The sequence below is a fragment of the Entelurus aequoreus genome, linkage group LG07 (genome assembly GCF_033978785.1).
Source record: "Entelurus aequoreus isolate RoL-2023_Sb linkage group LG07, RoL_Eaeq_v1.1, whole genome shotgun sequence".
Lineage (NCBI taxonomy): Eukaryota > Metazoa > Chordata > Actinopteri > Syngnathiformes > Syngnathidae > Entelurus > Entelurus aequoreus.
This window is the reverse complement of record NC_084737.1, coordinates 36608007-36631367: the sequence shown is the minus strand read 5'-3', so window position 1 is coordinate 36631367 and position 23361 is coordinate 36608007. Positions and strand designations below refer to the sequence as shown.

The window sequence follows — 23361 nt, the reverse complement described above, 5'->3', positions numbered from 1 at the left end:
CATTACCCATGATGCGTCAGTAAGGAAGTATCCATCCATGGCTTCTGACTGTCGACGCCGGTTCGGACCTCCTAAGGTCCGCCTGGAAACGAAGTGCGGGTAAATAATGTCGTGTCGCTCCGACAGGTATATGACCAAACATGTTTTTAAGGGCACACATTTGTTGTAGCATTTCAATCATTGTCTTTTTCTTGTTTGTCACGCTGTTGTGTCCTTGGGAGTCCATCTCTCTCTCGCTCTCGCTCTGAAATACATTGTATTTACATATTTGATTAAAACATTTCACTGTCAATGTAAAATAGATTTTTAAAAAAAAATTAAATTAAAATTTAGTGGTTATGGACGAACCAAATGCTTTGTGTGAGATACTCGAGCCCCTCAAAAAGTAGCTGAGCTGATGACGCCTTTCTGTGTCACACATAACTGTTACACAATAAGATTAGACTATTTCCACAACAGTATGTTAAATGTCGCTGTACTACAATCACTTTTGACTATTAATATGTATTTGTGTCTCTATAGATGTATTTGTAAGTTAAACATTCACCTCATTACATAACGAGGCTAGCAAAAGGTCCTCTACACACTACATACAATATTTACATCATATCAAACCTTAATCTGCTCATAAAATCTTCTTTAATCCCACATTTACCAAGATGCATCCTGAACATATTTTAAACCAATATGTCATTTGTATTGTAATGACCTGCTGGTGTTAAAGGGGAACTGCACGTTTTCTGAAATGTTGCCTATCATTCACTGAGACAAGAACGCATATGTATTTTTTTTTAGGATTCTAAAGACAAAAAAATGCTTGCAAGATGCGGCTAATTGGAATCACCATTGTGGCCTTCAAATCCCTCTCTAAACCAGCTTCAAACCTCTCCATCAACGTTTTATTTGGATGCTGCAAGTAATGTTGCTACAACTTTTTTTTTCAATCAATCAATCAATCAAACTTGGTTATTATACAGATGATGGAACATAAATGAAGTAATATTGGTGGTTTTTGGATGCATATTTAGAGTGGTTTAGCAGAATGGATTGCTCACATTAGCTGCGTTGCTAGCCACCTCGAACGAGCTCATTATTACAAATTAGAATGCAAAAACCAAACAAACAGATGTGTGGCTGTCTCTCATAAGGATTGTGAACGATAGGTAAAATGAAAAGAAAGTGCAGTTCCTCTTTAATGTTATTTGTTCACATTATTGATATTCTGAGTTCCCATGTTCGTGAACGTACCGAGCCTGAAAGGTGATTGGTGGAGAAGGAGGAAGGTGTTGTGTTGTGCAGTGAAAATGGAGACACTTATGTGTGGACGACAGAGGATATTTTGTTGGCCGACTGTTAGCATAAAATTGCAGGCATCCCAGATAGGGATGTATATCGTTAAGATTTTATCGATGCGATACCCTTATCGACATTCGTTATCGATACCGGTATTTTTCGGTACTCTTACCGGTACTATATGTAATTGGTGTAAATAAAAATGTTGGAAAAATGCATTTTATATTACCGTTTTTTATTAGCACAAGATAGTGTGCAGGTCCACAACATGATGTAACATCTCAGCAGGGAAATTTTTTATCAACACCTGCTTTTTAAGTCCTAAACAAGTCAACTGTGTTTGCTAATGCAGTTCTAATGTCATCATCTTGTAAAAAGCTCACCGATCCATCACTGTTTCTATTCATTACAATTGCACTCAGCTGGAAATATCATTTATGCATTAATGTACAGAGCAGATACCTTTTAAATGATATATCATATCAAATATATATATTATAAATCAAGACAATCAATTAACATGTTATGTGGGTGTGTATTTTGTAACAATCAAAATAGTTTTGACCGACCGGAGATTGACAGCTACCGACCTATGACCTGTGTTGTGTGAACAATAAAAATAAAAAGACTCAGTGATCAATTGTAATTTTCAATCGTCAAGTTGTTGTGTAAAGAGACAGAAGTTCAACACAATTAAGCAAAGTGTCTATTAATGCCACGTCGCAATCGTGCCGCGATGAAGTGACGCCAGACAGCGACTACGGACCTGTCAGTGGATTTTATCTTGCGTCAAAGCAACTTTATGGATTATTGTATAACTTACATTTTTCACTGATATGAGTGGATTATTATTAGCCTATTGGATTATTGGATCGCTATGAGGACGGTTGATGAAGCGTGGTAGTGGCAGTCATGAGTTACGTTGAAACTATAACTCTTGTTAGCGTGCGTGACTTTGAGGGTCTTTTGAGGATGAATTGTGGTGTTACAAACTTTTGTGTGGTGTTTCTGTCTATTTGTAATATTACACGCTGGTTTGTTATGTGTAAGCCAGGGGTGTCAAGCTCATTTTAGGTCGGGGGCCACATGGAGAAAAATCTACTCCCAAGTGGGCCGGACTGGTAAAATCATGGCACGATAACTTAAAAATAAAGACAACTTCAGATTTTCTTTGTTTAAAAATAGAACAAGCACATTCTGAATTTTTTTTCCATTTTTTTACACTTATATGTTGCGGTTAATAGTATTTTAACTTTATATGTCGTTATGTATACTTTCTGAATAAATTATGCGATAATGTTCATCAGTCAACTCATTGGTGTTAATTTTCAATCTATCAAGATAAAAAAAATAATATCAAAATCAAATTACAGGATGTTATTTATGTAGATTGCTCATTCTCCTCGACTGATGTTATTCCGTCCTACGTGTCTGTGTCCGTGACGTAAACAAGTTGACAGATAGCTAACATGAAGATTCCAAGGAAAGGGAAGAAAGAGTCCAGGCCTTTTATCTTTAAGAATAGTAGTTTTCACAGGTAATGCACTTTTCCTTTCTTCTTGTCTAATTGGTCATTTCTTTCTTTGTTGTTATTGTAAAACTGTATAAAGAGACACAAATATATGTCAAATAAACACCACTAAGTAACTACATTTCCATAAATGTTTGCTGCATAATATGTTTTCACACTTACACACACAGCCCACACAATAGCATGTAAACAGTGCTCATAAAGTGATGTAAATAGCCCTATATAGCCCATGTAACACTCATTGCCACACATGAATAAGATTTACATTTACAAACATTGCACCCTCCCTTAGAGGAGTGAGCTAGCGAGCAAAGAAGCTATATGCTAAGTAGCAACAAGCTAAACAGTAGAACAAGCTATCGTCGCACAGTGCTATTTCTACATTTACACGCACACACAACGTCTTCATGTCACTCATAAAACAGACACAGGACTTACAGACAATGTTTCCAAGGCACTTTGTGGGAAGAAACAACAAACTTGGAGCGCTGAAACACGTAAACCTGTCTCGTGTGTAAAAAAGTGGGCGTCTGACTGTCGTGCAGAGACTACCGGAAACTAGAGGAGGGAGCAACTCGCCTTCAAAATAAAAGTCCCTTCTCATTACCTGATAATGTTACATCACACTCCCCGCCTGGTATAAATACTATACCACTATTTCGAACTGCAGTAGGAACATGCTTGATACAAATTACAGAAACCTAACTTAACTTAGTCTGTATCATTAGCTGCCAAGAGAAGGACTGTCTCAGAGACAGGCCTCAGAAAAGTCTTTGCAGATCCAGATCTTGTGACCTTGAGTTCTATCTTCCTGACCTTCCCGTCCTGGTCGGGGAAAGTCTTTGTGACAAGAGCCAGGGGCCACTCGTTCCTCTTAGCTTGATTGTCTTTGAGCAACACGAGGTCGCCCTCCTTCAGATTAGGCTTGACATCTTGCCACTTGTTGCGATTTTGAAGCGTGGGAAGGTATTCACGCCTCCATCTGTGCCAAAAGGTGTTGGCAAGATGCTGCACCTTCCTCCACTGCTGGCGGTAAAGATCCTTGTTGTCGAACGTTCCAGGAGGGGCAGGGAGAGTGCACAACTTCTGCGTCAATAGCGAAGCAGGGGTCAGAAGGAAAGGAGAATCCGGGTCTGAGGAGATCGGTGTGAGTGGTCTGGCATTAATGATCGCTGTTACTTCTGCCATTAGCGTAGACAACACTTCATGAGTGAGATGTGATCGGCTGGATTCTTGAAGCATGGAGTCAAGAATTCTTCTGGAGACTCCAATCATGCGTTCCCAGGCTCCCCCGAAAAGGGGGGAATGAGGCGGGTTGAAAATCCACGTACACCCTTCCTCACCCAAATACTTCCTGACATTGGGCTCTTTGGGATCTGTTAGGACCATGTGCAACTCCTTGCAGGCACCAATGAAGTTTGTCCCACAGTCGGAACGAATCTGCTTTGCGGGTCCTCTCAGTGCAAATAATCGATGTAAAGCGTTGATGAAACTTGATGTTTCCATTGATTCGATGAGTTCTATGTGCACGGCACACGTGCTCATGCACGTAAAGAGCACTGCCCACCTCTTGCTTTCAGCTTGACCTCCATGGGTTCGTCTCGTGGTGACAGACCAGGGACCGAACACATCAAGTCCCAACTAGGTAAAAGGTGGCTCTGTGCACAGACGGTCAGGGGGAAGATCCGCCATTTTCTGTTCAGCAGTCCTTCCACGAAGTTTGTTGCAAACCACACATTTGCGGAGAATGCTGTTGATGCACCGTTTGGCACCAACGATCCAGTATCCTGCTGTACGGATGGATCCTTCTGTGAAGACACGACCCTGATGTTTGACCTTTTGGTGGTAGTGTCTCACAACGAGCTTCCCAATTTGGTTGTGGGCTGGAATGATAATAGGAAACTGCTCTCCAATGTCCAGTGTGGCATGCTTGAGCCTTCCTCCTATCCTCAAAAGTCCCTTTTCATCCATGTAAGGGTCCAGCTTTCTTAGGGAACTATCTTTTGGAATGTTTTTCCCAGCAGCCAAGCAGTCGAGCTCAGTTCTGTAAGTCTCTTTTTGCACACAACTAATTATGAGAGTCTCTGCTTTTGATAGTTGTTGTGCTGTACAAGGTTTAGTGATATCGTCAGTTGTGACTGATGTTCTTTTACGTTCCAGCATGTTGGTTATGGAAGCGATAGCCCGTACTAATGACTTCCATGTGGAAAATCGCCCAAACCGATGAGATCCTAGCTTAGAGTGAGGAATGGAAAGTGCTGTAGCATGGGAACGTACCTCGCTGTCAGTGTCTGGGTCGACGAGCTTGTGATGTTCCATTTCAGAGCTGGGAACTTCATCAGGCAGGTACAGAAAGGTGGGTCCTGTGAGCCATGTAGTGTTTGTTAGCTCCGTTGCAGGAACTGATCGTGTAGCATGATCTGCTGGGTTTTGAGCTGTGTGGACGTAGTGCCACTGATCTGGTTTGGTTGACCTTCTGATTCGCTGCACCCTGTTGCAGACGTACACGTAGAATCGCCTGGTCTGGTTGTAGATGTATCCCAGGACGACTCTGCTGTCTGTGTAGAAATGCATTGTGTCAATACAAAAGTCCAGCTCTTTCTGTACCAACTCTGCCATTTCCACTGCGAGTACAGCAGCTCCTATCTCCAGTCTTGGAATAGTGTGGGTGGATGGAGGTGCTAGTTTCGCCTTTCCTAGGACAAAACCGACGTGACACCCTCCATCGCTGTCAATTACTTTGAGGTAGCCTACGGCAGCGATAGCCTTTACTGAAGCGTCAGAGAAAAAATGAAGTTCTCTCTTCTGTGCTTGTAGACAAGGTGGTAGGTGAGTACGCTCTAGGTATCCTGATGTCCTGTAGATCTTGTAATGAATCTTTCCACATCTTCCATTCAGCTTCCTTTGTCTTTGGTAGAGGGGTGTCCCAGTCAAGGGCTTTGTTGCAAGTCAGCTCTCGGAGTAGAAACTTCCCTTGAATGACGACTGGAGCTACAAGACCGAGAGGGTCGAACAGGCTGTTCGCTACTGCTAGAGCACCTCTACAGGTGTAGGGTTTCTCTGTGGCTATTGTTTTGTAGGTGAAGATGTCATGCTTTAGCTCCCAGCTGAGTCCCAAACTGCGTTGGACAAGAGTGGAGTTGTCGTCGAAATCCAAGTTTTGTAGTCCTCCTGCATGATCTTCCTGAGAGAAGGCTTTTAGCACGTTAGAGCAGTTGGATGCTATCTTGTGGAGTCTCAGGTTTGAAGCAGCCAACATCTCCTGTGTCCTTGTCAGCAGGTCGATGGCTTCCGTGGCTGAGGGTAGCGACGTGAGCCCGTCGTCGACGTAGAAGTCGCGTTCCACAAAGTGTTTGGCATCCAATCCGTGTTCCTCTGCTCCATGTTCTGCTGCACGGTGAAGCCCGTAGATGGCTACTGCTGGGGAGGGTGAGTTACCGAATATATGGACTTTCATGCGATACTCCACAATCTCTTGGCCGGGGTCGTTTTCTTTGAACCACAAGAAGCGCAAAAAGTCTCTGTTGTCTTTGCGAACGACAAAGCTGTGGAACATTTGTTCAATGTCTGCTATTACAGCAACAGTCTCTCTTCTGAAGCGCAGCAACACGCCGAGCAAACTGTTGTTTAGATCCGGCCCAGTAAGTAGTACGTCATTCAGGGACATGCCATGATGTTGAGCACTGGAGTCGAAGACGACCCTGATCTTGTCCGGCTTCTGGGGATGATAGACACCAAAAATAGGTAAGTACCAGCACTCACCTCCTTCCTCTAGTGGCGGTGCCAACTCAGCATGGTTGCGATCAAAGATGTTCTGCATGAAGGCAAAGAAGTCATCTTTCATCTTTGGCTTTCTTTCAAAGGTGCGACGAAGAGTGGTAAGTCTGCTGAGTACTTGTTCTCTATTGTTTGGGAGTCTTTGACGGGGAGATCTGAATGGAAGCGGTGCCACCCAGCTGTTGGTGTCATCCATTGTCATCTCTCTGTCCATGAAATCCAGGAACATTCGGTCCTCGATGGAAAGTCCTACTTGATCATCATCCTTAGTGCTCTGGAAGATCGTGTTGCCCAAGTTGCTGTCATCGAGGACAGGGATGCTGAATTTAAGGCTGCTAGAAGAAGTTGTATTGTGTACTTTGGAGCTGAACCTTTCCTTGACTTGAAGCTGGTTGGGACATGGAGTGAGGAGAGATGGTCTTCCATTTTCAAGCACACTGGTACGGTAGGAAGTCACAGCTGCCGCTTTGTGGGCTGACCCGAGACACACATCTCCTATGACAACCCAGCCAAGATCCAGTCGTTGGGCGAAGGGGGCACTATGAGGACCGTTACGCTGCTCTCTGACGTTATGGACCTGAAGGACGTCGCGTCCAAGAAGTATTAGTATCTGGGCTTCAGGGTCCAGACGTGGGATCATGTGAGCGATGGACCTCAAGTGGTTGTGGTGTCGTGCGACCTCGGGAGTTGGGATCTCCGACCGGTCGTCTGGCATGTGGTTACATTCTATGAGTGTTGGAAGCACTACACTGGTTTTTCCATCCAGAGACTCTGCGATGAACCCAGTGGCTCTCCTTCCGGATGTCTCGGTGACTCCTGCACATGTCCGGGGCGCAGTAACTTGGCTCTCTCTCCTCTCACTTACTCACACTCGCCCTCTCTCTCTCTCTCTGGCGGAACGGCAAGCTCAAACAACCCGGTATTACAAGAAAACGTGGAGTTTTTGTACAGCTGGGGTTTTTTTTACATCTCTGACAGGAATTTATTAATGTTGTTTAAAGGAGAAAAAAAAAAAACACACACACACACACAGGCAGAGGGCACTTTTTAAGACGAGGCAAAAAAGGGCAGGGGCTCGAGCACCCATAGGGCCCTATGTGTGCACGTGCCTGGCTGGAGGCGTGTCTTAATGAAATTAAACAATGGATGTCCGCTAACTTTTTGCAACTCAACGCTAAGAAAACGGAAATGCTGATTATCGGTCCCGCTCAACACCGACATCTATTTAATAATACCACCTTAACATTTGACAACCAAACAATTAAACAAGGCGACTCGGTAAAGAATCTGGGTATTATCTTCGACCCAACTCTCTCGTTTGAGTCACACATTAAGAGTGTTACTAAAACGGCCTTCTTTCATCTCCGTAATATCGCTAAAATACGTTCCATTTTGTCCACAAGCGATGCTGAGATCATTATCCATGCGTTCGTTACATCTCGTCTCGATTACTGTAACGTTTTATTTTCGGGCCTCCCTATGTCTAGCATTAAAAGATTACATATGGTACAAAATGCGGCTGCTAGACTTTTGACAAAAACAAGAAAGTTTGATCATATTACGCCTATACTGGCTCACTTGCACTGGCTTCCTGTGCACCTAAGATGCGACTTTAAGGTTTTACTACTTACGTATAAAATACTACACGGTCAAGCTCCTGCCTATCTTGCCGATTGTATTGTACCATATGTCCCGGCAAGAAATCTGCGTTCAAAGAACTCCGGCTTATTAGTGATTCCCAGAGCCCAAAAAAAGTCTGCGGGCTATAGAGCGTTTTCTATTTGGGCTCCAATACTATGGAATGCCCTCCCGGTAAAAGTTAGAGATGCTACCTCAGTAGAAGCATTTAAGTCTCATCTTAAAACTCATTTGTATACTCTAGCCTTTAAATAGACTCCCTTTTTAGACCAGTTGATCTGCCGTTTCTTTTCTTTTCTTTTCTTTTCTTTTCTACTCTGCTCCCAACCCGGGGTGGACCGCTAGCCTGTCCATCGGATGGGGACATCTCTACGCTGCTGACCCGTCTCCGCTCGGGATGGTTCCTGCTGGCCCCACTATGGACTGGACTTTCGCTGATGTGTTGGACTTTCACAATATTATGTCAGACCCACTCGACATCCATTGCTTTCGGTCTCCCCTAGAGGGAGGGGGTTACCCACATATGCGGGCCTCTCCAAGGTTTCTCATAGTCATTCACATTGACGTCCCACTGGGGTGAGTTTTCCTTGCCCGTATGTGGGCTCTGTACCGAGGATGTCGTTGTGGCTTGTACAGCCCTTTGAGACACTTGTGATTTAGGGCTATATAAATAAACATTGATTGATTGATTGATTGATTTACCACGCACAGTGGCTAGTTGATTGGCTGCTTCGAGTCAAAGCTAGCTACGTTAGCCAGTATAGGCCTAGTGCAGCCTGCGCTAACTGGCATGCCCACGCTGTCTCAAGGTGTTTTATTATTCTGTTCCAACATGTGCGTCCCTCAGCAGGGACAACCACTTTAAGAGAATTGTGCAATTTTTACTTGAAGCCATATTCACGTTAATGTTGGAGTGGTGATTTTTTTTTGTAGCCAGCAAAGCTAGGCTAAGCTAGTCTGAGTGTCAAAATCCAACAGTGAATGCTTTGAAAGATTAAAAAAATGAAGAGTGTGGACTGCGTTATAGTAGCCTATAGGTTAACTAGTGAGGCGGTAAAGAGGATGAAAGAAGTCAATAGATCAGGAAGAGCAGGATATATTATTGTAAAGTACTGCAGCAATGGGAATATTGTGGAGTGAACTGTACCCAGTGTGGACTGCAGATAGCAGTGGCAGGCTGGCCACAATGTTACACTTAGTCTGGGAGCGAAGAAGAAACAAGGAAGTGTTCAATGAGCTATTCTCATTAGTGTGTGGTGCACTCCTCCCTGTTAGATATACAGTTGTCTTGGACTCCATGCCACTGGACCCTGACCCGGATCTGTCAAGGATCGTGTGGTGAATGTCTGTGCACCAGTCTCCCCACGTTAAACAAAGTCACGCACAGGCATCTTCCATAAAGGGATACCCCCTGCCAGGAGGATCTTCATACTCGTTTCGAGTGACAGCCGATGATAATACAGTGCTAGTTTTGTGAAAACAAATACAAGGCTGACTTGTGCAGAGTCATTCTGCCTCCTTAATCGGAACCAGTATTACAGTATAATCATGAATTTATTAAGATTACATGTGTAACACAAAGGACGCTGTATTGGGTAGCCAGAGTCGTTCACAAAGAGAGTATGGCCTACCTGGTCAAAAGGCACTCACGTGACTGCCAATTATTTTAAAAGTGATGCAATGTGTTTGCAGCGCTTTTTTGTTAGTTTTTCGACATGTAAAAATGCCCTGTTGTTTAGCGTGGGGCTGCTCCACCCGCGATTATTGTGGAAAGCTTTTACATCGCTTTACCAACAACCCGGAAAGAAGACAAGTATGGGTGTCCGCAAACAACACTTGTGCGAGGAAAACACACGACACAACATCTACTTTCTGTTCAGGAGAGAACACACATAAGGTTATACAAATAAAAACAGAAAAAAATAATAAATTAAAGACATTGTTTAAAAAAACTAAATTAAAGACATTGTTTAAAAAAACTGACTGTCTTTGAATCTAAGCAAAACTAAAATAATGCTATTAGGTCACAATACGAAGGTCCCGAGTTCAATCCCGTGCTCGGGATCTTTCTGTGTGGAGTGTGCATGTTCTCCCCGTGACTGCGTGGGTTCCTTCCGGGTACTCCGGCTTCCTCCCACCTCCAAAGACATGCACCTGGGGATAGGTTGATTGGCAACACTAAATTGGCCCTAGTGTGTGAATGTGAGTGTGAATGTTGTCTGTCTATCTGTGTTGGCCCTGCAACGAGGTGGCAACTTGTCCAGGATGTACCCCGCCTTCCGCCCGAATGCAGCTGAGATAGGTTCCAGCACCCCCCGCAACCTCGAAAGGGACAAGCTGTAGAAAATGGATGGATGGTAACAGTCGGAGAGAAATTCAAATACAAATAGACAAAGTAGACATTGAAAGAGTAATTGAAACCGAATTTTGTGTGTAATAATAGATTAGAAAATGAACTGGAAATGTCATTAAAAAAATTACAACATAGAGTGGCAAGTAATACGTCAATATTGAATAAAGCAAAATATGTTCTGGACCAAAAATCACTCCATATTCTCTACTATTGGCCAGTGTTACCATATTTGAGTTATTGTGCAGAAATATCGGGAAATAACTACAAAAGTACACTTATTTACTTACCATGTTACAAAAAAGAAAGATCAGTGAAAATAATACATAGTGAGTGATACATAGAGTGATTACAAATACATTGGAGGCAACCACCATAGTTACACACTTCACACAAAAGTCACAATTTCTCTGTGATTGTTGGTCCAAAGCTAATGAACATTTTGACAAAATGTGGTTTGTAAGTTATTTTTCTCGTCGTTCTATGGATTTGTTTATGTTTATTGCGCCGTCGGGTGCGTATTAGAGTGCCTGCTGGTCACTAAACACTGTAGGAATGTAGCTGAAGTATGTTTGAAACTATATTTAGACGCATTAGTTTGGTTTATTTCGTCAGAAAAACTAACGACAAAATGACAGCCGTTGCATGCATCTGGGCACAGACGCACACATCCTTGGTAGCAGTCATGGCGCCTGTTGTTTAGTTTGCCATATTCCCCTTGTAAGTTGTATTTCGTCACGTGACTTTTGAACAGAAGTAAACAAAGTGGTGGGCCACCAAACTAACATGGCTACTGTGCAGCAAACAGAGTGCGAACTATCTGAGTACGCACGGGGCCTAGATCTTACTATTAAAAGCAAATACAAGCAAAAAATCTAACTATGCAATGGAATCTATCCCAATATGTTAACAAAAAAAGATTTGTCGAATGACCCCTCTTTACCCATTCCTCTTTGCAGCACCTCTCAAGCACCATCCGGTTGGATGGGAAGCGTTGGTTTTCATCCAGGATGTTTCAGTACATTGCTGCATTCATCTTTCCCTCTATCCTAACTAGTCTCCCAGTTCGTGCTTCTGAAAAACAGCCCCACAGCATGATGCCGCCACTACTATTCTTCACTGTAGGGATGGTATTGGCCTGGTGATGAGCAGTGCCGGTTTTCCTCCAAACATGATGCCTGGCATTCATACCAAAGATGTAAATATTTGTCTCATCAAACCAGATAATTTTGTTTCTCATGGTCCTAGAGTCAATCAAGTGCATTTTGGCTAACTAAGAAATGGCTTCCGTCTGGCCGCTATACCATACAGGCCTGATTGGTGAATTGCTGCAGAGATGGCTTCTCATCCAACCTGATGGCGCTTGAGAGGTGCTGCAAAGAGGAATGGGCGAAACTGCCAACATTTAGGTGTTCCAAGGTTGTGGGATCGTATTCAAAAATACTTGTGGCTGTAATTGTTGCCAAATGGTACATCAGCAAAGTTTTGAGTAAAAGCTGTGAATAATTATGTATATGTGATTTATTTTTCTTTTTTTTCTAATACAGTACATTTGCAAAGTTAAAAAGAAAAACATTTTCACGTTGTCATGATAAGGTATTGTGTGTATAATTTTGAGGACACAATTAGATATATTCCATTTTGGAATAAGGATGTAACATAACAAAATGTGAAAAAAGTGAAGCGCTGTGAATACTTTCCGGATGCACTGTATGTTTCAATGTCAATTCAAAGCATACTGGCCTTTGAAGTAAAATGTTTATTGGATGTGTTTTTAAATTAGGACTTCTAATTAAATCACAGCAAACAACCTTCAGTTCTGCCACCAAGCGGCTAAAACTGGGACTGTGAGCATGTAATGAGAGACAATCAAACATCAGTTAAAAAAAAGATACAATTATCACTTTTGTCTGGCTATTTTCTTGATTGTTCTGCACAGTGAAGCAGTGGTTAGTATTGCCGCCTCACGGCGAGAAGGTTCTGGGTTGCCATCTCTTCTTTGATCTTTCTATGGAGTTAGCATGTTCTCCTTGATTTTCTAGATACTTCGGCTTCTCCTCATAGTCCAAAAACATGAGACTATAAATTTTACATTATGTTAAAAATTATTACAACTGTTGTCCCTGTGTCTGGTCGAGACAGTCTAGCGGGGATGTGAAGCTGAAGATGGTTGAGGCTTGCCAGTGTTTTGTGTTTTAGTTTTTCTGTCAAATGTAGCCGTTTGTGTGACTCTGATTATTGACCCGTAACAAAGGATCAGCAAAAGACATTATCCTGTCCTCTTCTTTTACTTACAGGTGCCTCTATTAATACCAGCCAAGCAGCTCTTTGCTGCCAGTGTTACACTGATCCTCTTAAGTGTCTTCCATGCACACAATGTCAGAGAGTGGCGAGGACGCATGGACCTGACAGAAAAGGAGGCTGGTATTGTACTGTATGCCTAGTGCTATATTCATTCACGTTAGAGCCAAAGATACATGTGCCAAGGCAAGATGGACAACAACAGGTTGTCATCCGAAGCGGATAGAACCTTACTGGACTGTGCAGGTGCCAGAATCTCTGGCTGTTGGTCTCTGAGGTCCGACTCCAGGTATGACCCGCCTGCATTGATGTTTCTTGTATAATACAAGCAGGATGCCGGTTTTATTGCACAAAATATTAACTTGTTTGTTGTGTGTGTTGTGTGAGCTATAAATAGTCTTCTGAGCAGGGGTATCTAAGAGGTCACAGGCGGCGTAGGTTTATGATGCATGTGAGCGACAGCACAAGTTTTTTTTTTGTGGGTAGTCTCTCTGATGGTTCCCTGAAATGTGTATCAGTAGTCATCAAAAGTATGCAAAACACTTCCCATTTATAGTTTTCCCATATGTAGTTTTGCTTCATAAAATAATTCTAATTTCAGCCGAGAAGAACATGAGATTAGAATTTATGTGGTTTCACAGCTGGTACCACTTACACAATGCAACTTTGTGTTGTTGTGAAAAATGTCACCTAATAAGTGGTGGTAAAAGTGTTAAGAGTTTACCATCTTTTCAGAGTTGACAGTTTTACTTGGTTTCTGCTATCCTGTGTCTGTCGTGATGTTTCCATACTGGTCATCAATGTTTTGATACATACTGTAACTAAATGTATAACCTCCACCTGCCTGTTGTCCCTATACTGGTTTGGTGAATACTGTACCGGTATTATTTTACAAATGTAGGTGCAATATGTCACTCCCGTCAAAATTAATAATTTGAAACTGATAAAAGTACATATAACCACTTATTTTTTGTTGTTTATGTGACAGAATCTTGTGAAGTGTAACGTTCAGGTTCTAACTTGCATACTTGTTTTCCAGCGGGAGCGGAGAGGACTCGTTGGACCGGCTCCTGCCCCCCGCGGGCGCACCCCGCAGAAAGAGCACTACTTCGCTGAGTAAAACAGAGCCCCCCTTGCTTCGCACAGGCACTCGCACAATCTACACCGCTGGCCGACCTCCCTGGTACGATGAGCATGGAGCGCAGTCCAAAGAGGCCTTTGTCATCGGTATGATGCTCAGTGAAGATGGTTTGACTTTCTTAGCTCGCCACTTTTTTTGTTGAGCTGCACAGCATTTCTGCTTGTCCCACTTAAACACGTAACTGCTGTGACATACGCATGCGGCCCGACAACATTAGACACACTCTGCAAAACACATATAATGGTCTTCTGAAATAGAGTGCTGTGTGTATCGGCAGGGTTATGTGGGGGCAGTGCCTCAGGGAAGACGACCGTAGCCAATAAAATCATTGAGGCTCTCGATGTGCCCTGGGTGGTGCTACTGTCCATGGATTCCTTCTACAAGGTAAGTCATTCATGCATGTCAATATACTTTGTTCATGATGTTTTCAAAGTAGAAAGCAGATAACAACGGACGGTGTTCAAATAGTTTTCAGTTGTAGAGATTACATTGATTTATGCGTCAGGGCTATTGTTTAAAGAGTACCTATGATGATTTTCACTTTTCTCACTTACAAACAATTTTGGATACTGGTGTTAATACTCCCTGTGATGTGGTGGCCTACCGCCCGAATGCAGCTGAGATAGGCTCCAGCACCCCCCGTGACTCCAATGGGACATGCGGTAGAAAATGGATGGATGGGTGTTAATACTAAAGCATAAAATCATAAGGCTCATGCATTTGGGCGTGAGCTTGCACACCGTTTTGGATGCTTCTGAATGCTGTGATTTTTGACAGTGGGCCATTTGTGACATACTTATGTGGGCATTCTCGTGCATGCTGTGTCGGCAAGCCTCCTGCCGCTCTGCTGAGCCGTCACAGCCAAGACTGCTGCCTGGAACTTCTGTGTCATTCCTTCTCGTTGTATGCCATCCCGCCTGCTCTTATGTCTTTAAAATAATTACTTCTGTGTTTGTTTTACATGTGACTGTTTTGTCAAGATGAGCAACTATGTACTAATAATCATGGCGGACTTTGTGAGAACCTTGGAGCAAGATCATGTAGCACTTATGCTAAGTGCTAATTGTTTCAGGGACAAAATAAGAACATAAAACAGTCACTTAAAATGTCCGCTCTCACTGGGATGACGACTGTCGGGATGGTTGTGTCTTTCAGCAAAAGACTTAATCCTCACTCCTCAGATAACAAATGAGCATCTTTCTCAGTTTTCATAGCAATGTTTTTGGGTTTTATTCCATTAGTTGAGAGTCAAGTTGAACGCCAATATCCCCTATTTCAGTCTGTCTGGATTTTTAGCGTTGCGTGCGGAATTTCAATGTTAACCAAGTTCTCGGCCTGGTGCTACTACCTTCTACTATACAGGTGAGAGGCATGATTTAGATCCTGGCAATAACTTTTCCAGACTAAAAGGCAATACAGCAGAAGCAGCTCAAGTAGCTAGCATTACCTCTCGCTAGTGGCTGAAAAAGCAGTGTGAGCATGGTGATGTGAGCAAGGTCACTATGCCAGAAAAGTAGTTCCTCTGTGTTAGCTTTTACTTTAACAATGTCTTTATAGTTTGGTCAATATATACTGTAGGTCATGGCATGTAAATGGAACATTGTTAGAAGTTGTTGAATGTTTTTAGAGGGCTTTAATGGACTAAATAGATGAATCCCCATTATCGGCTTCGTACTAGTGGCTTTTTCCAATCTAGAACACACACAAAAGGGAAATACGTGTGTTCTTGTCTCATGTAGGAATTGTGGATGATGGCCAAAATTCCACAAAAATTGCAGTTTTCCTTTGTCAAAGTTGCAGATGACAGATAGTTTTCTTTAATGTGCTTGACATGCTTCATCAGCTAAACAACTAAGTGACAGTCTGTTGGGTTTGACAGGATTTATATCCCGAGGAACAAGCCTTGGCCGCAAGTAACGATTACAACTTCGATCATCCGGGGGCCTTCGACTTTGAGCTGCTGGTTGCCACCCTGCGGAAGCTGAAGCAAGGAAAAAGTGTGAAGATCCCTGTGTATGACTTCACCACCCACAGACGACAAAAAGACTGGGTGAGTGTGTTGTATTTAAGCTTAAAGGGACCAGCGCCTCAGTGGGGCACCTTTTGAGTTTATTTTAATGAAATACTCCATAAATCTCAAAGTTGAGTACAGGTCAAATCTGCATTATATTCCTTTCGGTCAAAAGGCTCAAATTTGGTAGCCTTTCTGTCCGACCTCGCTTCTGTTGCGATTACTAAGGGGTCGAGGTTTAGCCCTAGAAAATGTGACAATGAACTCTGCTGAGCAGCACTTACTGCTAGGCAGCAGGCAAGACATACTATACACTGACCTGGTATGGGTATCAAATTCTGTACTTTTTTTAGGCACTGACCGTAATCTGTTGGAACTACTATCATACAGTAAGGCTCCTCTTTTCCAAAATGCGCTAGCGTAATGCTAATTCCAATTGGATATGCCATAGAGAGACATGTGAAATTTCTGCGGGAACGCGGAAATCTGCGTTTTTAAACACCAATTTTCACGTCCACTTTTGCTTTTTTTAATGAAATTTTAAATAAAAATATATTGTAAATAATATTTGCTGAAATTTCGCCTTAGCCACAGTTACTTGCTGTTTCTCTTGCCTAAACGCCACACTGAGTTGCAGTACGGGGAGGTGATCAGGAGCACCGAAACAAGAGCTCTCGTTAGCTGACCATCTAGCTAGCTTACTTGTTGTCGACTCCATTCGCTCTCCGAGCCACAACGTTGACGGCTGTCTACTTTGCTGAATAATATTTGGATGATTACGATCCGAACACTGTTAGTTCCGAATCAGTTGAAGTTGTAGAGTATTTATCAGTAGCCAGCGAGAAGGTATATTTTCGACGTATATTTTCGACAAAGGTCACATAACCGGAATATGTTACCCGAAAGGGCGTTGCTACAGGACATAGTTGCCAAATGGAAAACGTTTTCTGAGTCCTTTGCATGGTTTTTATACATTACATTTTACATAGTAGTGTTAGTAAATTATCCAAAACAAAATCTGTGGTATGTTTACATGGGACATGTAAGTGTCAAAAAGACATCCAAAAGAAGTTGGTAGATGAGAATAAATTTCAAGGTCAAATAAAGTGTAGAATTCCACCCAATAGCAAAAAATGTAGTCTTGATTTTCAAAACATGTTTTTGGGGTTTGCTAGCAACACTTTGTGCTGACAGAAATATTCCTCTTTTTTTCCCTCAATTGTCCTTTGTTTCTCAATGAATAGTCACACCCCTGTAATGATTAACAATGTGCCATGTGAAAGGTAGCGATCTGGTCCTCCTAAAAAAATGTACAAGACCTTGTAGAAATCTTGTGAAGTTCTCGTACCCAACCTTTCACAAGATTTAGGAATTGTATTTGAACCATCCATCCATCAATTTTCTACCGCTTGTCCCTTTTTGGGGTCGCGTGGGGTGCTGGAGCCTATCTCAGCTGCGTTCGGGCAGAAGGCAGGGTACACCCTGGACAAGTCGCCAGCTCATCACAGGGCCAACACAGATAGACAGACAACATTCACACTCACATTCACACATTGAACCAGAGATAACCTAAAAACAGTCCAACCTCATCATGTATAACGAGTACTGTACAACATCTACAACATGCAGTAAGTCTGAAAATGTGATAAAAGGAAGATAGAGCCCCTTTTAAGGAGGATGCAGATAATACAGGCCAGGACTTAAATCTCTGTTAACCTTCCAACCTTTTATGTTTGTTAATTGTGTATTTTTTTTTATTTCCAAGTATTTCAATATGATTTATCAGGGTTAGGAGCACAAAAGACTTAAGTCCTTTTTAAATTAAAAGACAGAGCGCGCTCATCATGTTGAGAACAATGTGATAATCATGTCCACATACTTCTCAATAAAACATAATATTTAATATATATATATATATAATATAATAAGTTACGGTAACCTACTTTAATAGTTACATTCAAAAAGTGAAATTATTTTGTAATATTAATGTTACCGAATTTGTCAAAATTTTCTCTCTGAAGACTCCTGTGTGTCTCTCCCCTACAGAAGAACGTATATGGTGCAAGTGTAATCATATTTGAAGGAATCATGGCTTTTGCAGATAAAGATCTTCTTCAGGTAAAGTTATATGTTTGGAATAAAGTATATCTCCAGGTTTAACTTTTTAATGAATGTGGTAAATATTAATTGAACTGAAAATGTGTTTGACCATTCCAACTGCAGCTCCTGGACATGAAAATCTTTGTGGACACAGATTCAGACATCCGACTGGTCCGTCGCCTCCGTAGGGATATCACAGAGCGCATGCGGGATATCGAAGGTGTCATCAAGCAATACAACAAGTTTGTAAAGCCAGCCTTTGAGCAGTACATCGAGCCAGCCATGAGACTGGCCGACATCGTTGTGCCACGAGGTCGAGACAACTTTTTTTTTTTATGCAACTTTATCACCGTACTACAAAGAACGCACCGTTCACACCTCCTCTTACTGACTTCTCTTCAAGGGGGCTGCAATATGGTGGCCATCGATCTGATAGTCCAAGCATGTGCACAGTCAACTGGAGGAGGTAAGAGGAACATTATGTGAACATGAAACAGAGGCGCCATCTTGTGGGTGAATGCTGCACCGAGAAAAAATTCAAAAAAGTTACCAGAAGTTTTTCTTATTTCAAAAACACTGTTATTTCCTTGGGTCAAGTACTATTTTAATACCCTACTTTATATTGCTAGTCAGATTTGAGAACTTCATGATGTTGTTGACACATGGAACCAACTTCAAGCAACTTTCTTTTCACATTTTTTATGTCATCTGCTGCTTTCTCTTTATGCAGCGTGAGCTCAGTGTCAGGTACGCTAATGTGCATTTTGTGTTAACTAGTGCGTGTAACTCTATCTTTGTCCTCTCTGCGGCCAAGTCACACACTTTTGATGTCTTTTTTTACTAGGGCGCTTCTAGCATCCGCTCAGCAGACACAACCACTGCCACAGACGCTCAGTGTGTTGGAGGGCACGCCACAAGTCAAAGGCCTCCACACCATCATCAGGTAGCGATGCCTGCTTCTGCGATTTTGTGGGTGATTTGAAATCATCCCAGATGTACAACTTGATTTGTCTTCTCTGCAGGAATAAAGAAACCAGCAGGGATGAGTTCATCTTCTACTCAAAGAGATTGATGCGCCTTCTTATAGAACATGCACTTACCTTTTTGTCATCACAGGTGCGTAGTCAGTGAGTACACCATATAACGAGCTGTTTGTGTACTAGAATTAAACCACTGTGACTAATATGCTTAAAGTGTCTTACATATGCAATGTATCCTTTAACCTGTAATTTGATTATCAACAACGTCACAAAAGTTACTGAAAAAGCTCTAGATCCATCAATGCATTTCCTATACCGCTTGTCCTCATTAGTATCATGGGTTAGTAATAGTTATCCCAGCTGATTTTGGGTGAGAAGGGCAATGGACACGTGCAATCTCCAATTAACCTAACATGCATGTTTTTGGAATGTAGGAGGAAGCCGAAGAAAACCCAGCCAAAATCAAATAATAGGTTATGGTCAAGGTTTGCAAGCAGTCTGTGATCATGCACTACAACATGCAAAATGAAAGCAAAATTAAATATCTGAAATCAACATAAAAAATACTTACGTTGGACTAAAATAGTATTTACCCACTGATGGTGGGAGCTGCCATGCAAGGTGCTAACCAGGACCCATCAGGAGCAAGGGTGAAGTGTCTTGCTCAAGGACACAATAGACATGACTAGGATGGTAGAAGGTGGGGATTGAACCAGTAACCCTCAGGTTGCTGGCACAGCTACTCTCCCAACTTCACCACACCATCCCCATTATTTGGGCAGCACGGTGGAAGAAGGGTTAGTGCCAAGGTGAGTCGCCGCCTCATCGCAGGGCCAATACAGACAGACAGACATTATTCACACTCACATTCCCACACTAGGGCCAATTTAGTGTTACCAATCAACCTATCCCCAGGTGCATGTCTTTAGAGGTGGTAGGAAGCCGGAGTTCCCGCAATGGAGCACAATGGGAGTCGTTCTATTCTGCCTATAAAACTCTCTAAAAACATTCGATCACCTCCATTAAGGTTTTATATACACACTACATATATTCTTACAGTGTGTATATAAAACCGTATTGGAGGTGTTCTGATGTTTTTAGAGATGTTTTTATATAGTTTTATTCGAACACCTCCATTAAGGTTTTATATACACACTACATAAGTATATACTTACAGTGTGTATATAAAACCTATAATATATAGCGGTCACTAGGGCCAATTTTAGTGTTGCCAATCAACCTATAATAGGCACAATTCCCCCCAAAAGTGGAGTTCCCCTTTAACTGGCATCATTGACACAAATTCTCAACAAGTCCTCTGCAATCATGTTAATGTGTAGGTTGTTTGTGGCACCATGTAGAAACAATCCACACTCTTGCTTAGTTGTTGAAAATACTGTAATATGTACGGAAAGGCAATGTACTGTGTATACAGTAGTACTGTGTACCCTTTATATGCATCGCATGAATAACAGGTATTTTCTCTGTCTCAGCCTTGCAAGGTTCAGACACCACAGGGCCATGAGTATGAGGGCCACAGATTTGGAGGTAAAGGGGTGAGTGTTTTTTGCTCCTCATTCAAGTGTGTCTTTTGGGCTTTCGATCATCGAACTGTTCCGCTGACTCATGTCCACAGATTACTGGTGTGTCCATTCTGCGGGCAGGAGAGACCATGGAGCCCGCCCTGAGGGCTGTGTGCAAGGATGTGCGTATTGGCAAGATCCTCATCCAGACCAACCTGGACTCAGGAGAACCCGAGGTAGGTCTTGCTCATTTTGAAGCAAGTGTGTTTAACGGGAAATACATGTCTGAAAAACCCCATCAAACAAAAGGCGAAGAGGTTCGATTGTTGCTCTCCAGATGATGGGTGTCTCCTTGGAAACTACACCTCCTGCTTTTGTAACCATGGTAACCTGTCTGTTTTCCTACGGGCCTCCCCAGCTACATTACCTGCGTCTGCCCAAAGACATCAGCGAAGATCATGTCATCTTAATGGACAGCACTGTGTCGACTGGTGCAGCAGCCATGATGGCAGTGCGAGTACTTCTGGTGGGTTCACTTGACATTATTAGCCTTCCTTCAGACCTCATGATCACCTACCAACATTTCTTTTTTCAACGCCAATATTCACCAACCAGACACAATATTATGATCACTTGTAAGAGCTAATAATCAATAACAATTGTGTTAATCACTGTGCTTGTAATATGCACTGCACAATACTACACAATTTTGGAAGCGAAAATTACATAATAAGATTCTCAGTGTAGCTGCAGTACCCTCTCAGTGCACCAGTTCAAACTACATCGGTTTCATACAGCCCCCGTATTGGTCACATTTGATTATACAAAATGTCATAATGTTGGTCTGTGATGTGTTTGCGACTGAGCAGGACCACGAAGTGCAGGAGGAGAAAATCCTGCTGGTGTCGCTGCTGATGGCAGAGCTTGGTGTGCAGTCTGTGGCCTACGCCTTCCCAAAGGTTAAAATCATCACCACAGCCGTGGACAAGGACCTTGACGACTCTTTACACGTCATCCCCGGTATCGGTAAGGCATTACTCACACTTTCTGGTTTAAGTGGAATATGGAATTGTTATAGAGTACCTGAGAAAGATATTACAGTATATAGGTGTGTGCTTTTAGGGGACTTTGGGGACCGCTACTTTGGGACGGATGACTCTGACAGATGGAGTGATGAAGAGGATCAAGAACAGCCATCATACTGATGTGCGAAAGACTACTTAAAACATTATTTTATTCATGGCGTATTGTCAACTCACACTCCTGTACCCTTTGAGGGGGTGAGTTTATAAGGACTTTTGTTTCATTAACCACTGAGAATTTTTAAACTATGGTGCTTATAGAAAGCGGTGCAATTACTGTATGTAATAACAATGTTATGTTTCAAATGATGTTATTCAGGATTTCACTGCACCAGCTTTTCATTCATCAAGTTATTTGAGTAAATATGCTTCTGGTCAATGAGTTACAATTAAGGGAACGCAAAAGACCTCAGAAACATATTTGATTGCAAAGAACAAAGAAGGAAAGTCAGTTTAGAAACACAAAAGGAGATACAAATATACAGTATATAACAAAACTTGCAATCAGTCATAAAGGTGAGTAATTTGGGGGGAGAATAAAGAAAACCCCGAAATAAAGCGTGAAACATAGCAGCATAGTCTCCTAAGACCCAACCTTTTGTATGACATGCATTTTTTATTTATCTTGGTTATTTGGGCTCTTTGGAACCCAAAGGGTATAAAAACAAAGAATAAGTTTCCATCCGAACTTTTCGATGTGTTTTCAGTTCTCTTGAACCCATGTGATGTGGTATACACTTCCTCCACCACTAATTGGCAGCATAATGTCCTCATAAGTGCAAACTAGTGTCTTGTAGAGAAAGATGTTGTATTGTGGTCTACACCAGTAGTCCCCAACCACCGATTGGTACCGGGCCGCGCAAGAAAGTAAAAAAATATATATATATTTTTTTTTTATTTTTTATTAAATCAACATAAAAATCACAATATATACATTATATATCAATATAGATCAATACAGTCTGCAGGGATACAGTCCGTAAGCACACATGATTGTATTTCTTTATGAAAAAAAACAAAAAACCCCCCACCCCGGTCCGTGGGACTAATTTTCAAGCGTTGACCGGTCCCCAGCTACAAAAAGGTTGGGGACCACTGGTCTACACAACCAAAAATGTGATGGCCACATATGAGGATGTTAGGTCCTAGGAAGATATTTATTAAGCAGACTCATTATTTTCAGCATTCTGCTGGATACCGTAATCCCTCAATTTATGAGTTTAATTTGTTCTGTGACACGCTCTTAACTCAAAACATGTGTATCTCATGTGTTAAAAACGATGTGGGGAAGGAACTGTGCCCGATTTCTAGTAAATACCTGTTTGAGGTTGTGCTTTTCGGTGGTACCCTCGACAGATTAATGGTCTCATTTAAATGGCTAGGTGTGGTCGTCGAGGGAACAGCGGAACGTGAACAATTACCTTGGCATAAAGTGCTCCAATTCAAAACGGTGGTTTACCCCAATCAATACTAGGATTATCCAGTTTTAGCTATGGGAGACCTATTACAATGGATGTCGACCGACTTGGAAGAATAAAGAAGCGTATTGCCTCATGGTGTTTACCCGATAGCTGTACAGCAAAAGTCTCAGTTTGGTGCATCACCCTGGTCAGTTAACGGTCATCTGAAGACCA

General features: G+C 42.2%; 1 protein-coding gene across 1 annotated transcript; it reads left to right on the top strand.

Moving 5' to 3' along the window:
* The first annotated feature begins 39 nt into the window (after positions 1 to 39).
* On the top strand, positions 40 to 23361 carry uckl1a (uridine-cytidine kinase 1-like 1a). Its single transcript, XM_062053436.1, is given in 17 exon segments — positions 40 to 126; positions 12887 to 13179; positions 13930 to 14117; positions 14309 to 14415; positions 15911 to 16081; positions 18089 to 18160; positions 18266 to 18455; positions 18546 to 18583; positions 18585 to 18608; positions 18873 to 18889; positions 18987 to 19085; positions 19165 to 19258; positions 20616 to 20678; positions 20759 to 20881; positions 21064 to 21171; positions 21515 to 21671; positions 21768 to 23361. Coding segments are annotated over 16 exon segments (1647 nt in total). The 5' UTR covers positions 40 to 126; positions 12887 to 13066; the 3' UTR covers positions 21851 to 23361.